Source organism: Camelus bactrianus, chromosome 16 (assembly GCF_048773025.1).
Source record: "Camelus bactrianus isolate YW-2024 breed Bactrian camel chromosome 16, ASM4877302v1, whole genome shotgun sequence".
Lineage (NCBI taxonomy): Eukaryota > Metazoa > Chordata > Mammalia > Artiodactyla > Camelidae > Camelus > Camelus bactrianus.
Genome location: NC_133554.1, coordinates 58,561,206 through 58,582,036, shown reverse-complemented (window position 1 = coordinate 58,582,036; position 20,831 = coordinate 58,561,206). Strand labels below are relative to the sequence as shown.

Genomic DNA, 20,831 nt, shown 5'->3' with positions numbered 1-20,831 from the left:
TCGGAAGCCAAAGTGTGGGCTCACCAGCTGAGCTGGGAAACCCACTCAGTGCCGGGGGGCGGGTGGTCAACACCGAGCGTTTCCAGGAGCACTGGTGGCCGCGACGTCTGAGGGCCCGGCTCAGGGAAGTAGTGCTCGACAAAGAGCACTAAAACCTTACCGTGTGAGGTGCCCGCTTCTGCTGTTCAGCTGTCACTAACGGGTAGGCGCAGCGAGAGTGATGGCTTCCTCCCCGTAGGAAGCGCCCCCCGCGCGTCCTGGCGGGTCCCCCCGCCCCCGCCCCCAGGCCCAGGGGTCCCTGCTGCGCCTCCTGCTGTCCTTGTGACCCCCCCTTACAGGGCGTCTTCCCCGCATCACACATGCGTCTCACCCGAAGTCGGGCCCCGGTGAGTTGGCTTTTCTGGGCACGCGGCGCTGCGACGTCAGCCCGGTAGCTGCGACCACCGCTGCGCTCAGGGGCGGGGCTTCCCGCCACCCCCCGCCCCTCCAGGGGCTCTCGGAGCGGCTCTCCCGAACTCCGCTCTCCTGTTCTCCCCACACTCCCGTCTCTTCCCGGAGGTCACACGAACGGAGCCAGACCAGGTCCCCTTTCACCCCACGCAGGACTTCTGGGAGCCCGTGAGGCTGTGGCCCGGCCGCCCTCACTTCTTCCTGGTGTGGTGCCCCCTGTTCACGCTTTCGCCCCCGAAGGACACGCTGGTTAAGCTTTGGGTGGTGATGAGCACAGCTACTACAACCACCCCGTACGGACTCTGAACCCAGCCTCCACTCCTCTGCGAGGAGTCCCGGGAGCAGGCCCACGGGCGAAGGCGTTTAAAGTGCCCAGAGACCGCACCCCTGTCCGCGGAGGCCGCACCGTTTGGCCTCCGCACAGCACCGCGGGGAGGCCTGGCTGTCCCACGTCCGCACGGCCCCTCGTACCATCAGCCTTTCTTGTTTCGGTCCCTCTGCTGTCCTGCTGTGGTTTAATTTGCGTTTCCCGAACAGTTAGTGATGGGGAGCATCTTGTGTGCTTGTTGGCCATTGTTAAATTCTCTTTGGTAAAGTGTTTCTCCACGTCTTACGTTCATTTTTAAGTTGAGTTGGTTTTTTTCCTCTTATTTTTGGGTTTGGAGATATCTTCATGAATTCTGGACGCACATTCTTTGTCACCTATGTGATCTGCAAATATCTTCCCCAAGTCTGTGGCTTGTCTTTTCTCTCTTGTAGCAGTGTCTTCCAGAGAGTAAACATTTTAAATTTTGATGAAGTCCAATTTACCAATTTTTTCTTTTGAGGATTGTGCTTAGGGTGTCAAGTTGCTGTGCACATTTTAAATCTGAGACAGTGACAGGACAGGAGCCACCGTCCAGACACCAAAGTCGTAAAGGGAGGGCCTGCGTGTGGGAGGGACCGCAGGGACACGTCCAGAGACCTGGCTGCCAGGCTGTGGGTGGGAACTGAATGCCAGGTTCCTCTTCAGTAAAATGGGGGTTAACTAAATTTAAAAACAATTTTTTTAATTATGCAATTTTTAAGAGCTCTTTTTAGTCTAGAGAACTCAGAACATGTGACACTGTCTGTCTAGGCCCCTGTGGCTCATCAGACAGGAGCAGAGCTCAACTGGGGACGGTTACTACTGCGCTGAGTGACCAGGAGGGGCCAGGCCAGACGGAGGCGGAGCCGGGACCCCGCCCAGCATGTGAGACGGGGTGTGGGAGGGCCAGGCAACCGAGCCCCGCTCCCAGGAGCTCTGGAGACACCCACAGTCACCGGCGGTCACCTCGGTGACGAACAGGATGTCCTCCAGACCGAAACCTTGTCGGGGAACGAGCCAGACAAGCCAGGCGACCGGGCAGATCAAGCGTTCTCTCGTTTCAGACTCCTCTCTGCATGGCGCTTCTTGACGGCTGCACTGTGTGTTTAGCACCCTCTGGTCCCAGCCCTCCTGGAGGTGAGGGGGGTCGTGCGGGTGTGGCCGGGCCAAGGGCACACGTGGAGGCCAGTTAAAGTGCACACTCAGCGCCCGAGCGCAGTGACCCACGGGCACGGGCCGCCTGACGTAGACAGGAGGGGGCACGGCCAGCAACGCACACTCCCTGCCATTACCAGATCGCACCAGCTCTCCCCAATTTGGAGAAAATCAGCAGGTACTTGTGCCCAATAAACAGTTGTGAGAAGGAAGAGGCAGCTCTCCACCGCTGCGCCTCACACCACTGGGGGGGCGCGGAGGTCCCGACGGCGCCCTCCCCGACCCCTGTGAGTGGGACACACTGGTCTGCAGTTCCCGCTCTGGCCGAGCCGGCGCAACCGGTTCCGATCACAGCTCTACTGTGGGCTCCAAGCCCAACCCCAAGGCCCCACCAGGCGGGCAGCACCGCTGTGTCAGTGCACCCCCCACCCCGGCCCCGCCCGGCCTTGGCGGCGCTGCCCTTCCGGCAACGGCGCCTAGGGCTCCTTGCTCGCGGGGCAGTGGAAACCGAGACGCACGGGAGCAGAGGGACCACGGGCCTGCTCATCTCCCTGCTGGCACCAGCCGGGGCCCATTACCTCCTCCTCCTCACCATAGCCCGTCCTGCTTCCTGAAGTGAACCGGTGCCATGGCCAGTCACACGGTTTCCTTAGACATTCATCCAAAATTTAATAGGTGAAATTATACTCAATCAATTGCTTGCAGGTGTCCTAACTATATTTTGTTGATTCCTTCTTTTAACTGTATTTGTACTTATATTTTACAAGTCTAAGTTCTCATAAAAAAAATTAAACACGATGGAAAAAATTAGTCCCTTCACACTGTGCCTCCCCGATTCTTGCTCCAAATTCCACTCTCCTGCCCAGAGTGCAATGCAAATTCTCACTTCACGCCTCGAGACATGCACACACAGTCACACGGTGTGGTCAGCACCCTCCTCGTATCTGCCACGTGACGAGCGGTCCCCATGGGAAAGTGGGGCACTGAGTCCACGGTGCCCTGTGGTGCCTGTTCAGGCCAACATTCTTGTATGTTTCCTCTGATCTGTGGGCAAGTCGTCTTCCAGGAGAGTAACCTAGAAGCTTGCTTCTCCTACCCGATTTAAGTAAATTCAGGCCTTAGCTGTTTTAGCATGTGATTTTGTATACCAAGACTTAGAGAACATCTATCTTGCACGTCAGTTCTAGAGAAAGTGGGGTTCAGCGCAGAAGCGTTAGGAACCACTTCAGTGAATCAGGATGAGTGAAATGGACATGGAAACAAATAAACAAAAAACACAGGTCAAGTTTAGGATCTGCAATATGCAGAGACTTACCTTCATGTGCAGAGACCTCCGCGTGCAGAGACCTCTACGTGCAGCGATCTCTACATGCGGTGATTTATGTGCAGAAATCTCTACGTGCAGTGATCTCTATGCACAGAGATCTCTACATGCAGTGATCTCTATGTGCAGGGACCAACCTGCACATGACTGGTCTCTGTGTGCAGAGATTTCTACGTGCAGAGATCTCTACCTGCAGGGATTTCTACGTGCAGAGATCTCTACCTGCAGGGATTTCTACGTGCAGAGATCTCTACCTGCAGAGATCTCTACGCGCAGTGATCTACGTGCAGAGATCTCTACGCGCAGTGATCTCTACGTGCAGTGATCTCTACGCACAGTAATCTCTACGTGCAGTGATCTCTACCTGCAGAGATCTCTACGCACAGTGATCTACCTGCAGAGATCTCTATGTGCAGTGATCTACGTGCAGTGATCTCTATGTGCAGGGACCGACCTGCACATGACTGGTCTCCGTGTGCAGGGATCTGTATGCTTTGCTTTGGCTCAGTGTCGGGAGTATTTATAAATGTTCAAAACAGTTCAGCTTTTCTTCCTTTCCTTTTAACGTGGCTCCGCACTCAGCTGTGTCCCATGCTACGCACTGACATAACAATCACAAGCGTGACCTCAATCCGAGAACAAAAGAACACCCCACATGAAAGGAAACATCTTGAGCTGATAGGTACTTCTGAGAATCAAGAGTGAAAATGGGAGACTTCCCATCACACCGGAGGCCACAACAGCTTAAGAACCTGACTTACTTTTCTATCAGATCCAGCGTGACTCCAGGCACCAGACTGACGCATTTCTGCATGCAAAACCTGCAGAGAGAGAAAGGAGAGTGAGTCACAGCAGTGGGATATTGGACGGAAACGCAACAGTCCCACAGGAAAATCAGAGAGTGGAAGGTGGGGACGGGGACTGTTACGCTGAAGAAGTAAACCCAGATTTTTTTTTCCATCAGCGTTTAGGCTTAGGAAGAAAATCTCCCTGAACCTGTCCAGGGGCAGGAACATGAGAGCGGCGGCGGGAGGAGAGGAACACGCCGGGGGGCCAGCGGGGCAGACCCTGGGCCCGGGGCAGGGTGGGGGGGCGGGGGGACTCCACAGGAGAAGTGTCCACCCGGATGATGAACAGACAGCACTTTTCTGTTTTCCTTCTTGAGGAAGCAAGCTGGAGAGAGTGATGCAAGAATCAATGAGCCACCTCCAGGCACATAGAGAAAATCTGTGAGCGCAAAGAGAAACGAATTCAATGGTAGCATTTTAATGATCATAAAGTCACAGGAGTCAGAGCTGTGAGACTCAGTCCTCTCTGCAGAGCCCTCCTTCCTGCAGGGCTGGCGGCCTCCTGGAGCCCTGAGCGGTGGCCGGGCTCCACCTAACGTGTGGGCACTGACAGAAGGTCCGGAACCATCTTCCCTTCTTCCTGCAGGGGGATTGGCAGCTGGCAGGGCAGAATCAATGGGGGCGCTGGGTGAACAGGCAATTTAGTATTTGTCGTGGGAGAAATGGAAAACATTTAACTCGCCTGCTTTAAAAATTCAGAACAAATAACCCCCAGTAGAACAGCAGCAGCAGGCTCGCAACAAATACACCTGTGAAATGCGTTTCCGCGTCACTAGCTGGACGGGAGGCGTGGGGGAGGGCTGGGGAGGGCTGGGGAGGGCTGTGGGCTCAGGGAGGGGCCGAGGACAAGGTCTGGCGCACTCAGGAGACAGGAGAGAAAGACAAGGCGGCAGAGAGACCTAGAGGCCAGGGGACAATGGACCTGGCTGTGAAGATGGAGCCTGGTGGGACACCGGCTCCCAACCCGCAGCCTCCGTGTGGGGACCCGCGCGCCCCGCCGGCCAGCGCTCCCCGTCCACAGAGCAGAAGCGGCAGAAGTCAGGGCCACAGCTGCCCGACAGGCCGCAGCCCTCCCAGGTGCAGGCGGCGGGCTGCCCGGACGCCCCGCCCATCAATCGTCCAACACCCCCTTCTGCTTACTCCGCACCAGCGGCGGCCGCCCCCCGCCCCCGCGCGGCTCCGACAGCGGCTGCACGTGGCTCAGGGTCCCCAGCGGACAGCCACGGTCCGCAGGAAGCGCATTTTCCAGTCCAATTTGGAGCCCTGTGCAGACAGGGCTGCTCCGCTGTCTTTTCCTCAGCGGCCCACCTACTGCCTGGACCGCTGCCTTCGTGATGACAGAATAGCCTGAACTAATAGCCTTGTCGACAACAGTAACAGAAACGCAGAAAACGAGCCCGGAGCAAGCAAACAGACACGGCAGGAAGGGAAGGGAAGGGAAGGGCGCTCTGGGCAAGACCCGCCCTAACCGGCTTTCCCACACGTGCTCCCCCACTCCCACGGCGCGGGGCACAGGGCTCCCCGGGAGCGCCCAGGATGGGAGCTCAGAACCCCAGGCGGCCAGGAGCCAAACTTGCCGAGCAAGCTCTCCTCCAGTCCGGGGCTGACCGCGGGGGTGCGGGACCAGACCCAAGGGGCCCCAGGGACACCAGAGCTGAGGGGCTGAACACGCAGAGTGGAGGTTTCCACACCTGCTCGCCAGTGTGCACGCGGACGGGGACGGCCGGCGCCACGTCAGGGGGCGCAATCAACACCCGGGGCTTGCATGGACACCCGGACGGCTCGTGCCCTTAGCTACAACCAGGGTCCGGGAGTCAGAACCACACCCCAGAACTAGGACCAAAGTCAAAGGCAGTCCTACAGCCGAGAGACCACAAGGTCAATTACATCATCTGCACAGAGCTGGACGCTCTTCGGGGGAAGACAACAGAACCCAGAGTTTCTCATCCACGATGGAGGGCGTCCTACCTAAAATCAAGAGGGAAAGGTTAACAGTGCCAGACTCAAAGTTGACCACATTCTGGAGTCAGATTTTAAAATCATCAAAATAACCTAATTATTACAGATGCTGCCCTGTAACTCGCCCCGGTACAGCAGGCACAGTGCAGGAGCTGACGCACAAGACGTCGCCTTTTTCAGTCTGTGCGCGCGGCGACACGGGCGCCTGAGGCACAGCTGCGTGCGCGCGGAGGGTGGGCGCGGCCCTCCTGGGGGAGGCGGCTCTGACTGTCACATCGAGGCTGAGCACACACACTTCCCGACTTCTTGCCAATCCTGGGTTTATCAGCAGAAAAGGAAAACAAACCTTCCGCCTCGCTGACAGGTGAGCAGTGACGCATCGCTGGAACTTCTTTGACTGTTACTGAGGGCAGACGCCGACCAGGGATTCTCCCGGTCCTCTGTATCTTCCTTTCGCCTGCTGCCGCTCCACGCCCTTCTTGTCTGGGTGACTTTAAGTGTTTACACGCGGACAGAGTTGACACTCGGTTACCCGTGACGCGGTTTCCCCATTTTACAATTTTACTTTAGCTTTTGTTTGTTGTTTTCTTTGCCATACAAAGCTTGAAAGCAGCATCTAACAAAATCCATCACTTCCTCTTCAGCTCTTTAATTCTAACTGGCAGCTGTTACAGAAACTACTTCTGTGAGGTTTTTTTACGTTTAAAACCTCAGTATATTTGGAATTTATTTTACTAAGGCAAGAGGTAGGGATTAAGAAGAATTTCAAGTGGTCAGCCGTGGGCCCCAGGTAATAACCGAGCACTTCATTCTTTTTCCAAATGACAACCTCTTACGTAACAGACGCTGTTTCTGGAATTCTCTACCCTGTTCCAAAGATGCAAATGTAGGCTCCTACTTCACCTGCGCCTTCAGAATGCATGTCAGTAACTAGCAGGACAAGTTTCCTTTCACAAACCTAATTTTTAAAAAAATTTTCATGGCCATTCTCAAACATCTACCCTTCCAGTTGACCTTTAAGAGCACGTCACCAATGTGTGTCAAATCGACGGTTTAATTCGGGGAGAATTTCTACCCTTAATCTTCTGTCTCAGCGTGGAGTAGCAGCGTGGCCGCTCCCTTCACGTGTTCAAACGGCCCTCCGCACCCATCAGCCAGGGCTGTGGACCTTCTGCGCACCTGTCCCAGGCGCTCAGCTTTTTCGCTGTTACTGCTGCTCCTGCGAGCCAGGTTTACTTTCCCGCCCAGTATTTCCTCGCTGGCTATTTGTAATATTTAAAAAGGGCGACAATTTTAAGGAAATTATTGTGAAGTACACTCTGTATGAAGCACATACAAGACACAGATGTGAGTTTAAGGAATAATAAAGTTACAAAACCTAAAAGGCCCCCCGCGGCCCCGCCATGGCATGTGCCCCGCGTCCCGTGGCGGCCTGGACACCCGTGGTACTGACTTGTATTCACTTAGCGACCAGTCGCGCTGCTGAGCACGCACATTACTGCTGATAGTTTTCCAACGGGTTTTACTGGCTTCCTCAGTTGTCGCAAAGTTAAAACTGAGATCAGACACAAACAATGCAAATCTGCCTTCTCGTTAGAATGTGTGCACCTTTCACTCCGTTCTCATACCTGCTCATCATATTGTCTAGTGCTTCCAGGACAGTTTGTTGAGTGAATTCCAGCTGGGACACCCCCACCCTCAGATCACACAGAGACACAGCGCTGAGGCATCAGCGCAAGATGGGAGCCGCTGGGTTTGAGGACAATTTCCCTCACGTGAAGGAAGTATTCTTCTGTTTTTACTGCAAGTTTTTATTAAAACTCATTTTTAATTTTATCAGGTTAACTTTCCTCCTCTCACCTATTAAGACGATGAATTCTACTAATAGGCAGCTTAACAGAAAGCCACCAGCGCAGCCCTGGACGAGCTCACTTGGCCAGGCAGACGGCCCTCCCGCTCCGCCACAAGGCTGACTGCTGGCGTTTCACTATGAAGTCTTTGCAGTGGCAGCACGTGCACGTGCGTACAAGTGTGTGTCTGTGTGTGCACATCTGTGCGTGCGTGTGTGTGCCCCTGTGTGTGTATGTACACGTGTGTACAGGTGTGTGTACAAGTGGGTCTGTGTGTGTCTCTGTGTACAGGTGTGTGTCTGTGTGTCTGTATATCTGTGTGTACAGGTGTGTGTCTGTGTGTGCGTGTCCGTCTGTGCGTGTGCACACACACCGCACCTGTCGGGCCTGGCGCCCCAGTCGGGGCAGCTCCCTGCAGAGAGCGGGCAAGCTCCCGCTGGCTGAGGCGCCGCCCAGGCTCACACTGTTTCGTTACCACGTCTTCCATCCCATGTTTCGGGGATAATTATCTGTTTGTTGAGTCTTCACTGTTTCATTTTTCTTGCTTCTCATTTTTTAAAATTGCTTTCTGTTTCCTATACTCTACTTCTGACCGATTTTAAGGTCACCCAAACTTTGGAACTAACCTTGGCTTCTTAAAGTGTTCCTTCCCTTGCTAGTTCTCTTTTCACCTTGATGTACAGTTTTCTCATCTCAATGTTCATTTTTTCAGAGCCCACTTTTCTATCACTTCACTGAGGGCACCAGGCATGTGCTGCCTCCTTGCCGGATCCCCGTGTGACCACACCTGAGTTCATGCTGCTCAGGTGACTGGGGTGGGGGCTGCTCACCAGGAGGACCAGACCTGGATGACAGGTGGGGACTTTCAGCCCCACGCTGACCTCCAACCTCTGACCTCAGGGAGGAGGGGGGCTGGAGACTGACCTCAGAGGAATCCTGAACGAGAGCTCCCAGGCTGGTGCTCTCTGGAGGGGTGACCCCGCTCTAGCGGGAAAGACGGGGCTCCCGGGGTCTCGCTCAGCACCTCCCGGGCAGGCCCAGCCAGCACCTGGGTCAAAGGGCAGACGTGGGGCAGGAAGGGTCTTGCGGAACTGAGCCCCACTGCGGGCTGCTACTCGAGCTCTGATTCAGCCCCCAGAGTGCCGGCTGGCGTCCCGGGGTCCTACGGGCTGGCACTGCGGCCTCCGCAGACGGAGGTGACGGAGACGCCATGAACATCCACAGATCCGCCACGTCCTTCGGAGCGTGAAGCACGCTGCCAGGATGTCAGGAATCTTGGAGACAGCTCGAAGTGGCAACGCGCTATTAAAATAAAACAAGCAAGTTCCCTGACATCTCACTTAATCCAGCAGGTTAAAAAAAAAGACAAAGCAACAAACAAAACCACACATGAAACAGTGTCAATCATCTGGTGTTCGCAACTAAATTAAACAGTACATCATGTGTATTATTAGGAGAAAAAAAGTAGAAGACACTCTCCTAACTTACAAACTTTAAATAGCTGCCACTTTTAAGCGGACAGAAGGGCCTCCTCTCCTCGGGAGCTTCTGGGCCAGTAATCAGGACAGGCCACAGGTGAGGCCCCGGAGCTGCTGTCCCGGCAGCCGGCTCACAGGGAGCTGGGCATCCTACCGGCCGGGGGACACAGCGCGCCTGGCCTGTGCTTCCTGCCGCACCTGGTGGTGAGCGGACCCTGTCTGCCCAGTTCCCAGGAGGAGCCCGGGGGTTTGCCGGGGTCCCGAGCATGTGCCGACTGACAGCAGGAGAGAACCCTCAAGGGCACAATGCGAACGCTGCAAGGGTCCTGTTATTTTGATGCAAAAGAGATGAAAAGGTCACGACAGTTGTGGTTATGTGTTTACATATGGAGGGGAAACACCATAGCGTCTGCCATTTACTAAAAGCAGCCACAAAAGGAAACAAAGAGCACATGACAAACGCGAGATCTGGGTGACGTGTGCAAGGGGGCTGTTTGTTCTCTCGATTGTGCTGCAGAAAGACTGAGAGCCGTCCTGTGATGGGGGGCTGGGGGCAGAGGGTCAAAGCAGACGTCCCTACGTTGAGTCGAGGTCAGGACAACGGCCCAGGGAAGGATCTAACTTCTCGCAGCTTAAGCAGTTTGTGTCCATTTTGGAAGCAGGGCACGATGTAACGGGGGCTACTCCCAGCCAGCTCCTCCCTGGGGTCATTAACAGTCGGTCCTGGCGGAGAAGCCCCTGCACTGATTTGCAAAAGCAGGAAACCAAGACTCTATCCCAAGGGGTCAGCTCCCACTCAGAGGGTGATGCTCACGGCCCCCAACCACAGAAAGACACCCGGAACACACAACAAGCTCCCCTGATGCGCTTCCAAGCCTTCCGGAGCCTGTTTCCATGGAATTCGCCTCGTATATTTAGAATCCAGCTCGTTCAGGACAAACTCAGATGCTCCAGGCTCCTTGGCCTGATTCAGATCCTAACATGTAATTTTACCTGATAAACTGAAAACCACCAGGATGGTGTTCACACTGCCAGCCGACAACGCTGAGGAGTGACACATACGCGTCCCCTGGAGGGAGCCGGTAGTGGGGGGGGGGGGGGGCAGAGGACAGGAACTTCCCCCGGGAACACAGGGCCCCGATCCCCTTCCCCAGTGACCCTGTGAGCCCCCGCTGCACAGCCCTGATGTGCAGGCGTCTGTGCGTGCCCTGACAGTGCTGAGGGGCGGCTGGGAGGCGGGGGTGGACGCTGCCCCCCGCCCCCGGGAACTGAGGTCTCTAGTACAAAGGAAAACAGGGCACAGAGGCCGAAAGGCAGTGTCTCCGCAAACGCACCTGTTCGCGCCCACACGGCAGCGGGGGCCTCGCCTGTCCCTGCTTGTCTCGGGTGCAGGATGGCCTTACGGCAGACCCAGAAAATCAGAATTTATATGAAAATTAAGCGGCCCTTTTCTTGAACCGAGGTGCGGGGGCCTGGACCCAAGACCTCGTGCAGGCGAGGTACCTGCTCCACCACTGGGCTCCACCCTCCCCAGGTGATGCTTTCAAATCACAGAACCGAACACGTAGCTGGCATCCTCTCCCGCGTTTACTAGCACATCTTTCCTGCCGCCTGCTGTGCGCCTTCTGCGTTAGGAAGCTCCGCCCTGCCCTCATCTTCCTCTCCATCCACAAGTGCACACTGGGGTCAGGGCGCGCCTGAGGGCACACAATGCAGGCGATGCAGGCGAAGACAGGGCCACCCCCGTGAACAAGGAGCCTCCCAAGGGTGCGGCGGCCGAATTTCGAGCCAAGTACCACCCGAGGGCCAGCTTCACAGGGGCTGACCCTGTTTAAACACATAGCCCGCAACGCGCTGGGAGCAGCAGTGTGCGCGACACACGGCCGACCTGCGAGGATCATTTTAGAATCAGTCCCCATCACGGGGAGCTGATGTCACTGCACGGCTCTGAAGTCCCTGCACGTCCGGCGGCCCCAGCCAAGCCCTGATTCCTCTCCAGACACAAGTGAGAGAAGAAACAGGCTGCAAGGGATTTCACACAGGACTGGAGACCAAGAGGGACGATACGACCAACCCCGCTGGCGTCCCAGATGCTTTACGCACTTTATGGGAACAATGCAGACGGCCCTTCCTCCCTTCCTCCCTCCCTCCCTCCAGAACCGTGGACTCTCCCCTCAAGGAGACCCGAGGGCAGCAGCCAGGTCAGAATGCAGCCACCAGGCTGTGCACGCAGGGTCAGCGCAGACTCCATCACAGACTCCCCGCGCGAGGCTGAGCCCCAACCACGCAGAGAACCGCCGGGTGCCCCGCCACCGCGACCGTGCACACAGGCCCCGCTCCTAAAAACAGTGTAGGAAGGAGCCGCCTGTGAGAAGCCCCCTGTGCTTTAAACCCAGGAGCTCTTCCTGTGAAAAAACTGGAATTCTCTGACTCACTTCCCAGGTTTATCTCCTAAGTGAGTGCTGGGGAGAGGAGCCAATGCGGAGAAGGGCTTGGGGTTTAGGGCGGAAGCTGCGAGCTGGGCCCGAGAGAGCTCGTGGGACTGGAGGGAAGATGTGGACGTGACCCCTCCACCTGCCCACCCCCCCAGCTCAGCCCGCCCTGCGGTGTCTCCCAGGGACTCCGGTAAGAGCAAGGTCAGGACAAGGTGGTTTATTAAGCACCTTCCGGGCCGGACAGTGCGTCCGTTTGCCACCCTGAGTCCCACTCCACAGGGGCAGAAGGCCAAGGTGCAGACGCTCTGCGCCCACCAGCCAGCTACGTGGCTGTGCGCGAGCTGTCCGCGGACCCGAGTGCCAGGCACTCCCATGGGGCAAAGGCCTCGCGACAACTGAGTCAGAGCAGAGGAAGGAAAGACGGACACCCCAGAAGAGCAGAGACGCCCCGGCTGAGTGAGGGTGGGGCTGGGCGCAGCCGCCCTCCGGGGACCACCGCCAGGAGCCCACGGGCACGCCTGTCTAACAGGCAGCAGAGACGCAGAGAAGCCCAAACACCAGCAGATGAGGGCTGCGCACTCCCGGGCCCAGTTCTGATCTGACCGCTCTCATCAGCAGAGGCTGCGTCCAGCCTTGTGCCGGCCACCCACGGCCTGTCTACGTGCTGTCTTCCTCCGGACGCCAGGCACCCTGGTGTCCCATCTCACAGTTAAGGCTGGACGGGCCGTGCCCCAGCACCTACGTGCTCCTGCGCCCATGTCTCTGGTCACACTTAAGGAAAATAAAACACCATGATTCTGATTCCTGGTGGGCAGGCCCCTTCTCAATTAAGTGCCTGATAAGTACCAGGTATTTCAGTGCCTTGTGAACCGTGAGTCGCTGCCCCCAACTCAGAAGCAGGCGGACACGGTGGTGACACCGCCGGTCCAAGGGCTGCAGTGGACCCAAGCCAGGGGCACCAAACCGGCGGCCACGGCCACATCAGGTCAGCTGGAGGGAAGGAAGCCCAGGCAGGCCGTCGGCTTCTCCGTGATCCCTCAGCCGTGGAAGCACCGGCAGAGCAGCTCCGGGAGGGGGTGAGGGGCGAGGACAAGCCCTGCTGAGAGCTGAGCGGCTGCCCGGCACCCTGGCAGCAAACGAGCGAATGCAGGCTGATTTTCCAATTACCGTCTAAATGTGAGCTGTGTTCCTTAACGTGCCGGAGACACAATGTGTCCATGTGCTCCTAACCACGTAGGAGGCCTGGAAATTATGACTTTACCTGCTGTCTATCCTGATCTACGGTTACGGTTTCAGGTCAGCGGCTGGAGACGCTGGCCTCCACGGAGACTCTCTCCAAACTGGCCCTCAAGCCTCCGGAGGCAGGGCAACCCCAGGGCAGGGCGGGCGCAGCCTGAGCCCAGAGAACCCCAAATGCCTCTGCTCACACAGGAAAGCCCTGGCTGCATCAGGATTTCATCCCCCCTCATCAGCACGTGTGCACGAGCACCGAAGAAGGAGAAACACAGACGACGCTGGCCCCCAGCCCCTGTCCCTGCGCCACCACAGCGTGGGCAAGCCCGCTCCTCACAGGATACCGAGTGCCCGTGCACCCAGACGGGCGCCTCAAACAGGACACCAGGCACCTCATTTTTGTGGACAATCTTGGTGCTTTTATAGGGAGCAGCTTAAATCCGTACGAGGAAGGCCAGTTTACTGCAACACCCACGTGCAATGGTGGAGCTGTCACACCTGGTCCGGCACGGCCGCCCAGTCGGCCCAGTGAGGTTGTCCTTCCAGTGCTTTTGTCTCAGATTCTTCTCTGATGTATTGAAGTCATCACTGCAGCCTTCTTCTGGCTCACAGCTCTCCTCGTCCCTCCTCTGATTCTCAGCCTCTCAGATACTTTGCTGTGAACACTCGTCCTGTGACACACGCTGTGTATCATGACGACTTTTACCCCATCTTTTAGGAGGCGGATTCAACTCGCTTACACTGAGATACCACTTTCCTTTCAAAACCCATTTCGGTGCCTCACTTCTCACTTTCCACTGACCACGCTTTACTTTTTCTCTGTCTCTACCTTCCTTTGGAGAGAAGCAGCTGTCTGCCCTCGCGTGGGCACGGCGCACGCAGTGCGCCCTTTGGTTGGGCGTCTCTAGCACACCGGGGCCTGTGCCCGCACTCCTTTTCGCGACCCATGTCGTGGCAACCTGAACTTCAACTCTACCTTCCTGGCCTCTCCCTCTTCCCATCTTTACCTCTTGGTGAGAACTCTGCAACCCAGCTCCCCAGCCCTGATCCCCCCCGGTCACACCTAGAATGCTGCCTTTCAGCCCACCCCTAAACTGCCAGCTTCCTCAGTTATACCTGCCGTGGCCCCTGCGCCCCCGACCTCCCTCTGACTGCGCCCCCCAGGACTCTGCCCGGCGTGCCGGGGGCGCCTGTCGGCCTCACTGCTCCTGGCCAGGAGCAGCTCACTCCACGGAGGAGGGGCGGGTGCCGTCCTTCCCCCCTCCCCGCCTCCCTTCTTTCTTTCTGAGCCCCCGACGAACTGAGCAGCTGGCACCCTCCGGCCCTCCCGGGCCCAGGGCTCTCGGCACCCAGGGCCCCACGTGGTCCGACTCCAGAGTGGACCAGCAGCCTGAGGACTGGGCTTGGGAGGGAGTCAGCGCCCCGGCCCTCTGTCTGTTTCAGTTCCTTTCTTAACAGCACAAACCAGGTTCCCGCACGTCCATCAGCTGCTATTAAAGGGGCTGTCACAGCACACTGGGATATTCGCCCCGACCGAGTGTGTGCCAGACGGGAGCGGTGAGAGCACGTCGCCTGGTTTGGGGAGAAAAAACCTGTTCCTCCAAGTGGGCACACGACAGACCACACCATGTGAAGGACTTCGGAAACGACCCCAGAGCCGTGCCGGGGTTTGAGCAGTGGGACCAGGTTACGGTGACGGCTGTACTGTGAGGGCCGCCAGGGCAAGAAATCCCTTTAAATAAATTCAAGTTAAATCTACTACCACTGAGGTCTAAGACGCAAAGTGAGACGTGACTACAAAGTGAGCTGGTAGGACAATTCCATTCCTCAACACGTCCAGATGGTTCTGAGAGGGTCCCTGAACTTCCCTGCCTTCAAATATAAGAAGTAAGGCAGTCATTTCATACAGTTTTGTATAAAGCAGAAGAAGATCACAAAACATACAGCACTGATTGGATGGGCAGGCAGAAAGTTCTCTCCAGAATGAAGCTGCACTTCAGAAAACTATGGAGAACAAATGGTTAAACCCAGCTTCAAAAACCAGCAACAGTTATGTTTCCAGTGGTGACTGACTGATTCTTGGCTGCATCTTCAAGACAACATACAAAGCACATGCCGTAAGTGCCACACAATGCGGAGCAAGTGTCTGCAGGGAGAAGGAGCAGGGCGCGGCGTGGGGCCTGGCCGGGGCGGGGCTGGCCAGGCACGAGGCCGAGGCCTTCCTGCAGGCAGAGCGGCGCTCATCCTCCGCCCTCAATGCTTAAACTCCTCGAAACCCCTCAGTGTAACTGAAAGAGGGAAGCAAGTGTCCTGACCCCTGTTCTGCCCAAAATGACATGTGCCACAGCCACCAGCAGATGCGGGGCTGCGTGCAGCCCCATGCGATGGCAGCGGTCTGCTGTACGGCCGGCCCCACAGCTAGTAAAGTGCCTCTGGGTGATCATTTTCAGTCGCACACAAATACATCCATAATAAAGCCAAACGGCACTCTGCCGCTCAGTCAGGCAAGCAGGAAACAGCCTAAGGGGGAGAACATTTTGGATTCCTATGTTACATCAACGTACACGGTGAGCAAAGAAATCACTTATATGGAAAGTAATGCAATTGCTCATTTCAGAATGACAGGAATGATTGGTTTCTGAAGGTAAGAAAGACTGAGGCAAAAATGAAAAACCAGAGAATGATGCCTTCTAACAACCACTCCATCACCAGGTGAGACCTCTCAGCACACGGGCCGCCACGCACGCACACGCGCCGCCATGCACACGGGCCGCCACGCACATGCACACGCGCCGCCACGCACACGGGCCGCCACGCACACGCACACGTGCTGCCACGCACACGGGCCACCAAGCACACGCACACGAGCCACCAAGCACACGCACACGTTCTGTGCATCTGAAGGGGGCTTTATTATGTTTACGGGGCACGTAACGCCCTTCGGCGGCCGTGCCTGATACAACTGCACGGTTGTTCCTGGTTGTGCAGGGCTTTCCTGAGCAGAGAGCCTGTGTCTGGGTTACTTATTGTCCAGGTCACTTCCTGACCACCAGCAGGCACCCGTGGCAGCTGTTTGCAGGTAAAATCCTGGTTCCGTTCTTGGAAGTAGTGGTTGGCAAACTACGGTCTCCAGGCCAAATCTGGCCCAGCGCCTGTTTCTGTAAATAAAGTTTTACTGGAACACAGCCACGCTCATTTGTTTACACGACAACAGAGCTGGGACCCTCTGGCTCGCAAAGCCTAACCTGCACGCCACCTGGCTGTTCAGAGTCTGTGGATCAGACCCCATCCTGAGCTTTCCTACTTCTGTACACCCAAACTCCAAACCCTAGAGCCCTGGACTTGGTTACATGAGACACAGAGCGTCAGCACAGTGACATACTATGCAAGCACGAGAAATGACATTTAATATGAGCTTCCCATGGTCAAGGATCAATTTATTATAATGCTAAGGTCTAAGTATATGAAATTATAAATTCAGTCTAATCACATCACTGCAAAAACGTATCTGCTTAGGAAAAAAGAAGAAACATTGTGATCCCCTGGCTTGGCACTTGGCAACCACTAAGAGGGGACCCTCAGGCCCCATCTCATCTCATCTCATCTCAACTAGACCATCCACTGTTGAGGGCAACAGGCTTCTCTGCGGCCAGGACCGTGCTTAGCAAGGGTTTTAAGCACACAGCTGGCATTTAGTAAGCTATTTCCTGGACAAGGAATAAAATGAACGACTTCCTGAGTCATCTGGACCAGAGACTTTCCTGAGGTCACGTTAATGGCACCATAAACCTTTTCTGACAGCGATCATATGGAGTACACTCAGCAAGAAAAACCCACAAAGGAGTGACTGCAGAGACCTGTGTTCAAGGGCGGCGCGGCCACCAGGAGAGGGAGGGGAGGATGGGTCGGGGCTTTGCCACGCAAGGCAGGTCCGCTCTCTCCCCGTCAGGGGTCTTTCACAGTCAAGGCAACCTCGGGCCCACCACCCAGGCTCCTGTCACCGCAGGGGGCCTCCCTAGGGGCTGAGTTCAGCATCATCGTTGCCCTCACGGTCCTCGCTGTCCCCGCACTTTCCCGGGGCTGCTGGGGGCGCCGGGAGCCTGAGCGTCAGAGTCGTCAGGACCCCAGGCAGGAGGCCGAGGAAGGCGCCCCCAGGGAACCCACGTGGCTGCACCAACCCCCGTGCCTCTCGGGAGAGCTGCCTCCTTTCCTGCTGGGTGGTAGCTGCTGCGTGTATTTCCAGCAAAACAAAACACTTAAAAGTAGGTGTTAAAAGAGCAGCAAGACGGCCTGGGGGAGAAAAGGGGATGTGGAGCCGCGAGGGACGCAGGGTCCCCTGCCCGGAACCTCCCGCACGTTTGCTCCGTCACACCCGAAAGAGCTCGGCACTTCTCAAGAGACGATGGTAAAATGATCGTGGTTTTTTTTTTTTTTACTGCTGAGAATACACTGAGACTCTACTAAACTCAAGCAAGGAATTAAATGGCTAATGAGGCCGTCTCTGTTTTCAAAGTGAAGTCCACTGCCCAGCATGACTGACCTTGACCACCTGTGGCCCTGCCCCCATTAGCGAAGGTGCCCAGGGGCTCCTGGGAACCGCAAGGCAGGGACCCGGGGACAGACATCCTGATCCAGGGGGAGAGCACACGCCTGAACTCGGTCCAGGAGACCTGGGTGATTCCGCACCCCGAGCTGCGGGGCACCACTTACCAGCGCAGGGCGATCTTGATGGGGGTGGTGAGGCAGGACGTGAACAGGTCGGCCGGCAGGTCGGGGACCATGGGCAGGAGCTCGCTGGCCTCGCAGGCCGCCAGCTGGATGCAGTTCTTCATCGACGGCGGCAGCGGCATCTGGGCGAGCGGGTGGCCCGGGTTAATGGCAGCGACCTGGGGCGGGGGGGACAGCGAGGAGGAGAGCGGCTCAGCTGTTGTGCACCACAGACGGGGCCGGGGACGCAGCGCCCAGGGAGGGCACCCCGGCCCATTCTCCGGAGGGGATGCTGCTGGATGCCTCCAACATGGCCCAGCATGACATGTACACCTTAAAAAAAAAGTGTACATCTTAAAAAAAAAACACACACACAACGCATTCAAAGTTTAAAAAAACTGCAGGACTGTCAGATATGAGCTGGATACTCTGATCCCAGGACCCTGCCACGGCCAAGCACGCTCCCCCGGCGCTAGCGGGCACGAGTCCCTCCCCGCCACATGCCTGCACACACTGGGCAGTCCACACGGGCTAGGCTCTGACTCTCAGAAACAGTGAGGTGTCCGAGAATTCACAGTGCCCTGGCCAGTGACAGGTAGGGGGCAGAGCGCACGACGGCCCGCAGAGAGGCAAAGAGGAGCACGGTGGGGACCCGACCCCCACCCACCCCGGGACGCGCCCCAGCTGGTGGCAGCAGAGCACCGCTGGAGACCTCTGACGAGGAGGAGGCAGACCCCAGGAGGCAGCGGGAGCTGCCATCACCACCGAGCCTGCGGTCCTGACCTGAGGCTGGTTTTCGCTCGTGCTCCCACCTGGACCCCGTGAACCCACGCCCCGGCCCATGACGCCGATGGGCGCCCGCACATATGCGTTAAAACACACGCGAGCCCCGACGGCTCACGCAGAGCTGACACCGGTCACCACATGTCCACTGCTGTCACGTTGCTGCTGGTTAACACCTGAGGTCTCTCAAACGCGAGGCGGTAAAGGTCGTGCTGTTACTAATTACCTGTCCTACTACAGAACACACTTCAAATTCTAGTATATGTCATAATAAAGAGAACTTATTCATTTTAACTTTTTAATGAAAACAGCAATTTCTAAGAGGAATGGGTTTTTGGTTTTGTTTTCCTACTGTGGTAGAATACACATACTGTAGATTCACCATCTTATCCACGGCACTCAGGACATTCGCACGGAGCCACCATGGCCAGAGTGGGTTTAAAGCAGAGGGAGAGGGAGGCGCAGAGTCCTGTTCGGTCCTCTCCGTGGCCCCAGCGGCACAGGCTGAAGCAGCACCAGGGAGCAGCCTGCTCCGCAAGGGAAACTGGTCTCAGGTCGGGGTGACAGGCCCGCTGGGGTTGACAGGTGGCGGCGCGTCAGCCCTGAGTCACTGGGAAGACGCAGACGCTGCAGAGGTGTCAGAGCCCGCGGAGGCCGCGGGAAGCGCTCCGGCTCCGCACTTTGTGCAGGTGCGTCTTCTCCAGGGGGGAGGAGGGAAGGTGACAGCGGCTGAGGTCAGGCCCAGGGAGCCGGGGGGAACTTAGGGGGAACACAGTGCCCGCCACGAGTCCGGGGACGGAAGCGTCCTGGGACGGAAGTGGACACACACCTTCTCGCGCGCGTCACTGCCAAGGGGCACCGACGTGATGGTTAAAGAAGCAACGTAGATGAGAAGCAACAGTCACTTGTGTAAAGCCCAGATTCATGAACAGCAGGAGCAACCTCTTCTGTCAAATAAAAATGAGATGCAAAAAACCCCCACAAAAAAACAAAAACAAACCTAGATTAAATGTTCTTAAATGCTGGTGTCACTCACCAGTTTCACCTTTCCTGCTTATAATTTGCTTCCACAGTACAGCTACCCCTGAGAACAGAACAGCAGCCCCCAGGGCCGCGGCCTGTCCGTCTTCCTGTCTCCTCTTCCTGACCTTCCGAGGCCTGAGGCTCTCAGGAGTGAAGCATTTGCCACACCAAGGCCACCCTTCTGCCCGGGGGAGTCGGCGTGGGGCGGGTGGCCACGCACAGGCAGCCACGTGGGTACCGGGGTGGGGGGAGGCCCTGACGGCGCCGTGCGGTGCTGTCTCGGCTACAGCCCGCGGCCCAACCACACCTGGCCCAGAGCCTTGAGGGCACAGGGCCCAGGAGGCAGAGGAGACAGGGAGCTGTAGGGACATCTCCATCCCGAGTAAGTCCCCAAGAAACTGAACTTCCCAACAAACGCCAGTGTCTCCAGCAAGCCCTGCAGCGAGGCGGCCCACAGACAGGCATTAAGTGCGGCTGCGGGCAGTCCAACCGCAGCACACAGTGCAGCCCCGCCGACTCCCGCGGGCCTGTCATCACCTCCCTGCACAAAGAAGGCACGTGTGAGCCTTCCCGGGAGGTAATTAGAATCAGTATCTTTTTTTTTTAAGTGACATTCTAGGCAGAGGATTCCACCAACATTTCATTTTTCAAGCTGCTAACCCAGTTATAAAATTTTTAAATTTAAATTTAAAATTAAAACACATTGTTTCGGTTTTGTATTTAAAGAGACCAATCTTTTCATTGAAATCAGTCTTTGCAAACAGCCCACGTGTAAGGCAAACTCCTCAAAGGTGGCCGGCAGAGCAGTGAGCCAGCCCAGCGGGGAGCCACCAAGGAGCCGGAAGGGCACGCCGAGACACGCTGTCACCCAAGGGGCTCCTCCTGGGAACTGAGAGACGTGAACACTGGGGAACCGTCCATCTTGAAAAGCTTGCTAGAGCCTTCTGGAGGGTTTGGGAAGGGTCCAGAAAAATCTTCAGATGCGATCCAGGGCAACCAGATCCAAGAGAGACAGCTGCTCCATCTTCCACACGTGTGGACGACGTGGGGCTCGGGCGCCGGGGCTCCCAGGAGACAGGCCAGCAGCTCGCACAAGGCCTGGAAGCGCCCGCTCCAGAAGCGCGGGGTGCGGGGTGTCGCGGAGGGGCACTTGCGTTTCTCATTTTCTAAATAAAACTTGGGACGTCTGGCTGCTGCTCTTCTCCACTCAGATGAAGAGACATCTGCACAGAGATGAAGG

At 56.7% G+C, this 20,831-nt stretch overlaps 1 protein-coding gene across 4 annotated transcripts in view; it reads right to left on the bottom strand.

Annotated features, from left to right (window-relative positions):
• Window positions 1–20,831, bottom strand: part of RPTOR (regulatory associated protein of MTOR complex 1) — a 236,500-nt gene that overhangs the window by 95,595 nt on the left and 120,074 nt on the right. For all 4 annotated transcript variants that reach the window (XM_074343898.1, XM_074343899.1, XM_074343900.1 and 1 more), the window contains exons 6-7: window positions 17,789–17,964; window positions 4,037–4,096 (exon numbers count right to left, since the gene is read on the bottom strand). In XM_074343898.1, coding sequence (XP_074199999.1) covers window positions 4,037–4,096; window positions 17,789–17,964 — 236 coding nt within the window. The remainder of the gene's footprint in view (window positions 1–4,036; window positions 4,097–17,788; window positions 17,965–20,831) is intronic.